The sequence below is a fragment of the Paramisgurnus dabryanus genome, chromosome 7, assembly GCF_030506205.2.
Source record: "Paramisgurnus dabryanus chromosome 7, PD_genome_1.1, whole genome shotgun sequence".
NCBI lineage: Eukaryota > Metazoa > Chordata > Actinopteri > Cypriniformes > Cobitidae > Paramisgurnus > Paramisgurnus dabryanus.
In genome coordinates this window covers 1,449,856-1,460,643 of record NC_133343.1, presented here as the reverse complement: position 1 = coordinate 1,460,643, position 10,788 = coordinate 1,449,856, and the positions used below count along the sequence as shown (strand labels likewise).

General features: G+C 34.7%; 1 protein-coding gene across 1 annotated transcript; it reads left to right on the top strand.

Annotated features, from left to right (window-relative positions):
• Positions 1 to 7,326: 7,326 nt before the first annotated feature.
• Positions 7,327 to 10,067, top strand: LOC135783293 (uncharacterized). The gene is made up of 4 exons (XM_065293983.1): positions 7,327 to 7,345; positions 8,081 to 8,140; positions 8,254 to 8,445; positions 8,540 to 10,067. Exons 1-4 carry the CDS (start codon positions 7,327 to 7,329, stop codon positions 9,358 to 9,360), a joined length of 1,092 nt encoding a protein of 363 aa, XP_065150055.1. The 3' UTR covers positions 9,361 to 10,067.
• The last annotated feature ends 721 nt before the right edge of the window (positions 10,068 to 10,788 follow it).

Here is a 10,788-nt window from a genome sequence, read left to right as displayed (position 1 = left end):
TATAGTCTCTGTTCAGCTGTTATTTATCGTTCAGGTATTAACATTAAGATTTTTTCTCGATTGGGCCAGTGGTTCAGATTTTTACTTGCCCTACCAAAACTTTCACTGGCCCCACCACAAAAAAAACACTAAAACAAATTAGGTCTGGTTAATCTTTATTGTTTTGACCCAAGCTTATTGACACTAAAACTACTAGCCTTTCTCATATAGATTTCAAATATTGTTTAAGTAAACAGTCTGTGTTAAAATGAGAACAAATAATCAAATTATGAGCAATAGACCCTTTTACAGCTCACGTAATCAAATAGCCTGCGCGCGCATTTAGGCAACAGAAGTGGTGTTGTTCCCCATTGGTTCTAACTTATTAGCAACTCAGAAAGTTTATTAAAACGGTTTCCCAGCATCAAAATGTCTGGTTGTTGCGTTTGGTTGCACTTTTAAATAGTATACTATTATATGTATCTGGCCACTTTATTTTTGGCCATCTGCTAACGTCTTTTATCCGCTCCACTATAGCACACGGATCTGGTAGCTGTTTTGAAAAAGTCGATAAAGTTAACTTTTTAAAATGTCTGCATTGCTTATCTGCTGATTTTTGCCAAAATGCACATACATTAACGTACATTACGTAATAAAATTACTTTTCTGAAGTAATGCGTAAAGTAACGCATTACTTTATAAATACATATTATATAAGTTTAAGTAGTTTATAAGTACATATTAATATTTGAGTTACTTTTCAGTTTAATTAATTCAATTTAAAAATTAAAGCTTGTACTAAATTAAACTGAACATATTAACGTAGGATTACACACTCTGTGCGCCTGAGCGGGAACAGTTTGAATCACAAACAGAGATGGCAGGCCAGAGCTTGATATTGCGATCATAAAAAACACCTGCATGACCTGAAAGAGATCAAGCCTCAGCCAAGAAAGAAAAAGTAACTTAAAAGTAACGTAAGCATTTTTTTCTTCATAAAAAGTAACTAAGTAACGCAATAAGTTACTTTTTTGGGGAAGTAACTTAATATTGTAATGCATTACTTTTAAAAGTTACTTTCCCCAACACTGTTAACAATATTAGGGTATTCAGGCCAATCACAACGTACAGATTAGCTGGCCAATTAGGGACACTTCGCTTTTCAGATCGGTGAGCTTTGTACACAATCAGAGCTTTTGAGGAAGGGATGATATCTGGAGCTTCAAAAATGTAAGGTATGTGGAAAGAATGTGTTTTTAACCAAAAACCACGTGAACACATTAAATTATACCAAATACACAAAATAATTTTTTTTAGCAACGAAATAGATGTACTTTAATATTTGAACTCTTCCTTATATGTATTCATTAGAATCTTCCTCTCTCTCTCGGTACTGGGGTGCGTTTCCATCATGTTGTTAGAGCAAATGACAGTGGTATTGTAGTAACCATCAGTAAATAAAACAAGACACACTTAGAAAATGGAGACAGACAGGACTGAATTTAGTTACTTAGTTACTTAATTAGTTCGGTGAAGTTATACATTTACTTGTAATTGCCAAACTGAATGCTGTGCACGGAAGAAGGAATGCAGAGTTTTTGATGCAGGCACCAGCAGCAAGGGAATTACGATGGCGTCGAGCCCCATATGTGATAAAGACAATGTCAGCGGAAACAGCTAGATGCTCACATGGGTTTCAAGTTTCACTACCTCTTTTTATTTGGCAAATGCGTTTCCATCTCCCATTATTTCCATTTATTAGTTTTCGCATAAGTCAAAAACTACCTTAAGTGAGCGTAAAATCTTGTCGTAACTCCTGTTTCTTATGTGATATACATCAAAATGCACATAAAATCAGTGTGATGGAAACTGTATGTGTGTTTAAAATGTCTCATATTTAATAGAAGTAAAGTGTTTGCCAAACGTGTATTTTGCCTTAGGCTTACCATTATAAATCCACACATGTCCTTCGAAAATAGTCCCTGTTGTAAAACAGTGTAAAAGTTAATTGCTAAATATTACAGTCTAGAATGCATGTTAATCTACAAAATAATTCAATGCCAAACACACACACACACACTTCTGTAAATAAAGCTGTTTAATTAGTTAAGGATAATTTGTATAAAAACCATTTTCATGCCTTACTCAATCCTGCCGTGAATATTTTAGTGGATGATTTGTTGCCTCAGGTGAGTTTTGGCGTGTGTGAGCTTCAGTTTGCTCATTTAATGTGAAAATCCCAATCATTTCACAATTATAAATGAATTGCAGTGTTTGAATGTTAAAATCCTTTATACCCGCCTTACTATATTTTACTTTGAAAGCATGTTTGTAACCTAATAGCAGGTTATACATTTTAATTTTCCAGTTTCATGAACTGCATAACCCTCATTATGTTACAATTGTTTTACAGTTCACAATGAAGTCAGAAATGTTTTACAAAACAGAACAAAGGTTGTATTATATCTGATTGTGGACTCATTATTTCGGGATGTGGTTTTTCTAAAGATTTTGCTTGTATTTTATTAATTTTTCTAATGCGCAGACCATTGCATGTACATTTGTCTGTGTGCATGTCTCATTGCATCTCCATTACAGAAACAAAAGCCTCAGAAATACGCTTTCGCTCCTGTAGATGTTGAATGCAGCTTTAATAACCTGCTGTGTCCTTTGAAGATAATGCACCATTAGACTCAAACACCATTCACAATCACACGTGTGTCCATCTCAACGCTTTTCAGAGAATTGGGAATTATTAAAATTCCTCTCTTGTCACAAATCTTTTCAGAACCATATTTTCAAGTTCTATTAATACGGATACACAACAAAAGAAACTAAATGAGAACCTTCTGTTGCCATGGAGCCTAAGGGCTGCGTTCAAATGTTTAATTCTCTCTCGCTCACACGTTCACTGTTGGTGATAATTAAGAGCAAAGGAAAACTGAAGAGAGAAAAAGGAGAATATTTAAAACAAGTTTATGTCTTAAAGTGATACTCCGGCATATAATACAAAAATTACCCCATGATTTACTCATCCTTAAGCCATCCAGATTCATAGGCCATCTTCTTTCAGACAAACACAATCAAAGTTATATTAAAAATGTCCATGCTCTTCCAAGCTTTGTTACGGTAGTAAACATGTGAATAATTGACATATCTGATAGTAAATTTGTAAAATTTGGATGCTGAAGCAAAATCAGCACTGTTTTAAAGCCATACTTCAGCAAAAAATTTAAATGACCCCATGATTTACTCACCCTCAAGCCACTTTCAAACAAACACCGAATTTATATTAAAAAATCTATATCCAAGCTTTATAACCAGGGAACAACTTCTGACTTGAAAACCCAAAAATGTGCATCCATCCTTCAGAAAAGTAATCCACACAGCTCTAGTGGATTAAAAAAGGACTTCTGAAGATAATCGATGCAACCAAAGTCAGAAGTTGCAACAAAAGAACCATTTGTGATTCTTTAAACCATTCAGTAAAAGGTTTTAAAAAGAACGATGGGGCTGGGAAAAACATGAATAGATGAACTATGCTGTAATGACAGTTATCGTGACCATAGTTGACTAAAGATGCTTTTGGGAAACGCACTCCTGGATGATTTGATATCAAATACATTTCTAAGATCAGACAAGAAATGAATGATGATGAGTATTTGGCCAAGGTCAATTCATCCAATGCCATACAATAAAGTGAACAATAACAACCATGTCTTTGTCTGCAGAAATGCATATAAAAATACATAAAGTGTTTGTAATGTTGATTTCAAGATAAAATGATTGACTGACAGATTCTATGATTTTATGAATCTAAATGTCATCTATAATCTCTGTATCAGCTTTCCTGTAGTTCAATCACAAAAATGATTTCATTTGACTGACAGCTGTTAGAAAGCAGCAGATCATCAGAAGAGTCACATGTTTGTTTTATCTCCAGCACACTTTATCAGACAGACGAGACTCACGCGTACACATCTGCATCCTGATATTAATGTCACTGAACTTTAAAATGCTCGGAAAACATCAGAACCAGATATTTCTGTCTGTGGTTATCTCATTTATTTCTGTACCTTTTACATGTAGTCATTTTGTTAAAGTTATATAGTATAGCAGTGTATATATGAAGAGTTTGGTTCCAAAACGCAATAAACGCCATTTTTGAAAAAAATGAGTTACTGCCAGAATCAGTATTTTAACAGGTCAGTATTAAAAAGTAAATTCTTAATTTTACGCAAAATCCAGTATCCGCCGTGTTATTCTGTCATCTTTTCTCCCTTTTTTCCCAAAACGCAATAAACGCCACTCCTCCTTTTTTACAGAACGCAATAAATCCGCTCCAGAAATTACAGCGCACCATTCACGCAATCTAAACAAACAATGGCGGCGCGTGGAGTACACAGAGTCCTAGTTTTCCTCATCTACTTTGTACTTCGTGATCAACAAACAAAATAATACTTTAATAGCATTGATAAACCTGTGATGGTTTTCTGTGACGGGAAAGAAACGTAAGCCATCAACATCTAATAATTTCCGCGAGAGGCACTTTGGGAGACGGGTGCTTGTTTGCCCGGGCCGACAGCATCAAGTTTCTGCATGATAACACATTGACCCCAGGAGATCTTATGAAAAACTTTCCATAATTTTACTCAAAGTCAACGAAAATCGAGTAGGACCAAAACATTTTACAGCTGATTGCTGTGAAAAACATTAAGCGACGACGTCCCAATTATAACCGTAGCAATGACAGTGTTCTTAATATGACAAAGTAAGTGTTTTGATTAATGACATTAATGTTTATATTTTTAATTAGTGTGTACAACTAGTCAACTAAATGAATATAGCATGGCAAAGATGAATGCACATTTATATAGGCGATTGATTCAATAGATTTATAGCATTTTGAATAAAAACTTGTCATGGATTTATTGCATTTTGTGGAAAAAAGAATCAGTTTTTATAATAAATCTTTGAAAATCAAGTTATGGATTAGAATTTTTTATGTTTTTATAACCTAAAGATGCTATGTGAAAGTTTGTAACAGAAAATTGTGGTTTTCATCTTGTCACTTTCTTGGTATAGAAAACACGTTTTTACCGAAATGGATTTATTGCGTTTTGGAACCAAACTCTTCATATGAAGTATGTAGTGTGTTTAAGAGGAATTCATATAGACTCAAAACACAACACATCATGATGTACTTATTGTTTAACATGAGCCTGCATCTCTTTTTTTATATTAATCAGGTAGCTTACTGTATGATAGAGACACAGTTTATGAAAGACAGAGATAATGATGATGATGTTAGAGCAGATTTTATTTTCCTATAAAAACAGAAATTACACTTTTATCTTTGTCTTTCTGTCAGTGCCGTTTCTAGTCAGGTGAACTAGGCGGTCGCCTAGGGCACAACCCGCTGCAGGGTAAAACTATGGTAATACAAATGGTTATTAAAGGCGCTCTAAGCGAATTCACGCGTTTTAGACCATAAATCATTTTTTTTGTTACATACAGCAAAATCTCCTCACTATCTGCTTGCTGCCTGATTGCTGATCAAACTGTAAAAAAACGCAATCTCTGTAGACAGCCTAGGCTCCACAAACTGCAATAAAAACAAACAATATGGAGCCAAAGATTTACAATAGTATAGAACGTTAGATCAATGTTTCGGAACAATACTAGGGGTGCGTCTCATTTCTCTGTCTTACCCCTTCCCCTTAACCCTACCCCTTGGTTTTGCGCGTTCATGTGAGGCGAAGTGGCATCTCAAATCTCAGTTTGATCAAGGGCTAGGGCCAACTGTCAAGGAGTCGCACAAATGAACGTAACGTTATTTTCTGCAGTTTAATTGAGATTATATTATTACACTCATGTTTTATGATACTTTTAATAAAATCGGTTCAAGCTGTTTTAATTGTAATGTTTTTGTTTTGAATCGCTAGTTTAGGCGCTAGGTAGCAGCTAAGCTATGCGCTATTTGTTGGCCTTATCTCAGGCAATCGATACCACAACCAGATACGACTGCATCTTCTTTGTTTATGTCAACCCTTGTCTGTTTACGTAGCAGCCAGTTAGCAACAAGGGAAGGTGATTCAAATGGTAATCGAGTGGTGTCTCATTTTTTAGAGTAACGAGCTGTCTTACCCCTTCACTTGGTTTTGAGGGGCAAGGGGAAGACGAAGACAAAGGGGAAGGTGTAAGACAGGGAAATGAGATTGGCCCTAGGTGTCCAGGTCTTCAGACTTGCCAAACGGCCCTTGCTTGATATTTAAATTCAACCAATACAGTTGTCTTCATATGGAGCCAAAGAGCTAGATTGTTAGATCAGTGTTTCAGAACAATGCTAGGTGTCCAGGTCTTCAGACCTAATGGCTACTCATACCAAACGGCCCTTACTTGATATTTAAATTCAACCAATCCAGTCGTCTTCATCCAATATGGAGCCAAAGAGCTAGATCGTTAGATCATTGTTTCAGAACAATGCTAGGTGTCCAGGTCTTCAGACCTAATGGGTACTCATGTCAAACGGCCCCTGCTTTATATTTAAATTCATCCAATCCAGTCATCTTCATTCAATATGGAGCCAAGGAGCTAGATCGTTAGATCATTGTTTAGGAACACTTTTAGGTGTCAATGCCTTCACACTTAGTGGCTACTCTTGCCAAACGTCCCTCTGCTTGATATTTTAAATCACCCTTTCTTAAAACACACACATTTTTCTTGGAGAAAACAGATTTTTTTGATTTTGTAATGTTTAAATGTAATTTAATTAAAAAAGTAGATGTAAGCATAGCACTGCTTATTCTTTTGTATTTTAGATGTTTACACAAATAAAGTCATATACATTTCGATATAAGCTTGCGTGGGTGAAATGTTCTGCCATTTGGCTTATACTGTTTACATTGTTATAATAGTAACAATGCATGTTTAAAATGTTAATATAGTAAATGTATGATTTTAAATAAAATTTTTCTTTTAACAGTGATGAGTAATTACAAACTTTTAACTACAGGCTTGTCTAAAAATGTACATGTTCATTCTGTGCACCGGTTTTCATGAGATATATTCTTTACATTATAATTGTATAAGTATTTATAATTTACAAGAATAGCTTATATTTTTAGTTGATAATCTTATTTAATAAAGTTTAAAAAAATAACCAAATAAAATATAGGGAGGGGACTGTGCCATGCAAATATGTGGGGTACGGCCTCCTGAGTCTGGCAAGCCCCGCCTCCATACTATAAAAAGGTCGGGATCTCATTTGGGCCCTTACAGCAGTAACTGATTTTCGCAAGGACATCTCTCTCTGTTATATTAAAGCAGCCTTGTTTATTTAAAACAATGGACTCAAGTCTTACTGGTAAGTTATTTTTGTTTTATATGTTTATTTATCAAGTTTGATTAACCAAGTTATCTTCATTTGTAAAACAGGATTTTAAATATATATATATATATTATATATATATATATATATATATATATATATATATATATATATATATATATATATATATATATATAGCAATAATAGGGACAAAATTAAAATGCAAAGTTCAGTTTTAATTTTATGATCTGTTTTTCTTTTTCATTTAAATTTTCGTGTTCATTTTTATTTTCACAAATCTTAAAACTGAACTTTACATTTTAATGTTGTCCCTATTATTGCTTGGGCATGAATAAAAAGCCTTTTAAAAGATTCCTTTTCAAGCTTGCTTTTTTATTTTAATATGGTCAGTCTTGACTCAAGATTATATTGAAAATGAAATGTCAAATCATCAATTTAATTAAATTTTTCAATTTGGCCGGAATGATGCTTCATCGCGTTAAAAATTTAAATGAAATAATTTAATATAAATGTAATTTTAATTATTTTTCATTTTCAAATTTGGGACATATTTTGCGATTTTATTTTATATTTTATAATTTAATTAATTATTTTATAATTTAATTAATTAATTTAAAAAAGTCCAAAAATACCTTCCATAGATACTAGCAACAGCGATCTGCAAGTTAATACGCTGTTATTTTAATTACACATTCTGTTTTTTTTTCTGAAAATGTGATACTTACACTTTACAATTTTTATACCAAATAGTAAATGCCCCAGCAATAAATGAGGGCTCTCAAAGCGTTAATGGTGCCTGTGAACTGCAAGGTAACTATATTATGTGATTTTTTTTACTTCTCTTTAATCTGTATTATTGACTATTTTTGATGTGTCGTAATTCTGTTTGAAAAAACTTTTCTTTCTGTTTTTTATACTTGTAGATGCAGCATTACTAGTTACACAGCCAGAGTTTGCACCACAGAATACCTCTACAAAATCTTCAAGACTTAGTCATAGTCGGAAACGAAAGCAGGCCGGTTCTATTCTCCATGAGAAAAGGACATGCCCGGACAATACACTAGTTTCTGAAGCGCAACCTCGAGATACTGCCACAGATTTTATTAAAACAGTTGGTAAGGGTGATTATGTAGCTAAATATTCGATTTGCTATGTTTAAATACTGCTTTGCTGTAGTGTACTAATTTTACTGTATTTAAAACCTATTAGGAGCTGGAGAAGGCACAAATTCTTGGTCTGCTGCGTTGGCAAGGGTCTCAGAAGCTAACGGTGATGCGATAGTACCGGATACTACTACCGTCCTGACATCGTCTTTGGACCCACATACATCTGCTGTGGTTAATCTGCCACAAGTGGTTGGAGCCGATGTTGAGCCTTCTGTGATTTTTGAACAATCTCTACCTGCAAATCAGGTTCATTTCAATGAGTTGTTGCTGAGTTTGACTGCACAAGTGAAAAGACAGAAGGAAGTTATCGCTGCATTAAATTTGAGGTATACAGATCAAGAGGCATTGTTGAGAAGACAGACTGAAGTTATCGCTGCATTAAATTTGAGGCATACAGATCAAGAGGCATTGTTGAGAAGACGGGCTGAAGGTATCGCTGCATTAATTACGAGGACTACAGCTCAAGAGGCATTGACCAGACTTATATTTGAAGCGCTCCAGAAGAAGTCTAAAGAACAAAAGTTGGTGAACAGAATATTGATTGACCGATTGGAGAACATTGAAAAAACCCAGAGAGAAAAAGTGTTGCAATTACGTGAAATGATAAACACAATCAACCAGATCCATAAACAAATTTTTCAACATGAAGTTATAAAACCTGTGCCTGTTTTGCCAGAGCTCTCACGTCCCCAAATATGTGAAATGCAGAATGAAATGATTCAGATTTTTGAAACAAATTTGTTACAAACAGGTCATGGCGGAGTAAATTCTGCAGATGATTGTAATTCGCCAAATACCCTTACTGGTTTAAGTCAGAGTGACGTAGACATACTAGTGCGTGATGGAGGGACAGAAGGTGTTTAGCATCCACATCACATCTGTTAACAGGTACGGTTACATCAGAGTTTTCATTAACGGTTTTATAAAGTAAGCTGGTCATCTCACATCTAATACGATGTTTAAGTAGACACTTTACCAATCCAGTCGCTAAGCATGTATTCCCCATGGTTTTTGTTAGACTCTAATATGAATATGAATGAAATCCTTACAGCTGTCTACAGCGTCACGGACAATCCTTTCGTTCAAAATATGAAATTGTATTTCTTTTTTTGTTATATTTTTGGCCATTTTTGCCTTTATTTAACAGTGTGTAAGGAGATGATAGGAAAGTACAGGGAAGAGAGAGGGGTATGGGATCGGCAAATGACTATGAGCCGGGAATTGAACTCGGGTCGACGAAAGTCGCACCACATGTCGGAGTGCTGCCCATTACACCATCGGCTCAGACGAAATTGTATTTCTTAAGGCAGGGTAAAGATGAATGTCCATGTATAACTATAGTACAGTAATAATTAATGTTGATTTGGATTAAATAAAGTATGCGGCTCTTCAATGTGGTCTTTGAAACAAATATTTGCCTACCCCTGGTCCAAAGGTGGCACAATCTGGGCACAGTCACCCTAAAATGTGATCCACCAATGATCTGTCAATCTGATGTACAGTATATATGCCATTGGATACTTTATTAGGTACAGCCTGATCCTTATTTACATGTAAAGTTTGCATTTTCAGCGCTCAACCATGACCATGCTCCTCCCAAACTTAAATAAACTTCATAAAAAAGTATTTATCTGCTTTGTTGAATTGAATGCATTTAAGATTTGAGTGTTTCATTATCACATGATTTTTACATGATTTGTGTTTTTTGTATGTAATATTGGATGTAAAATTGTATGATCTTGTTTGGGGAGTGGCAATAGGGCTTTAAATTATGGAGCTAGAAGAGTCTCAATAAAGATAAATGCACACACTAAATTCACATATGCACACACAGGATTCATAAATACACACGCAGGATACACAAATGCACACAAAATTCACAAATGCACACACAAAATTTAAGAAGCACAGAAGATTCACAAATGCACACAAAATTCACAAATGCACACAAAATTCAGAAATACATAACCAATTCAGAAATGCAAACAACATTTACAAATGCACTCAAGATTCACAAATGCACAGGACAAGATTCAGAAATGTATTTCTGATGCACACACAAATATATCTTGATTTACAAACTGTTTTTGGTCTGTGAACTTTACTGCATTTGTGTGTGAATTTTGAGACTCCCCTGACTTGGCTCGACACACAAATGCCTTTTTTTAAACAGGGAATGATCTGCAACCAATTAGATATCTCCCTTGTTTTAGCCAATCACAAGAACGCACCCCACGTGGGGGATTGTTTATTTATAAGCCAATCACATGACCTTTAAGCTGGTTTGCCAAC

Coding starts and splice junctions, on each gene's coding strand:
- LOC135783293 (XM_065293983.1), top strand. Junction 8,141..8,253: donor TGGTGCCTGTGAACTGCAAG/GTAACTATATTA, acceptor TTATACTTGTAG/ATGCAGCATTACTAGTTACA. Junction 8,446..8,539: donor AGATTTTATTAAAACAGTTG/GTAAGGGTGATT, acceptor AAAACCTATTAG/GAGCTGGAGAAGGCACAAAT.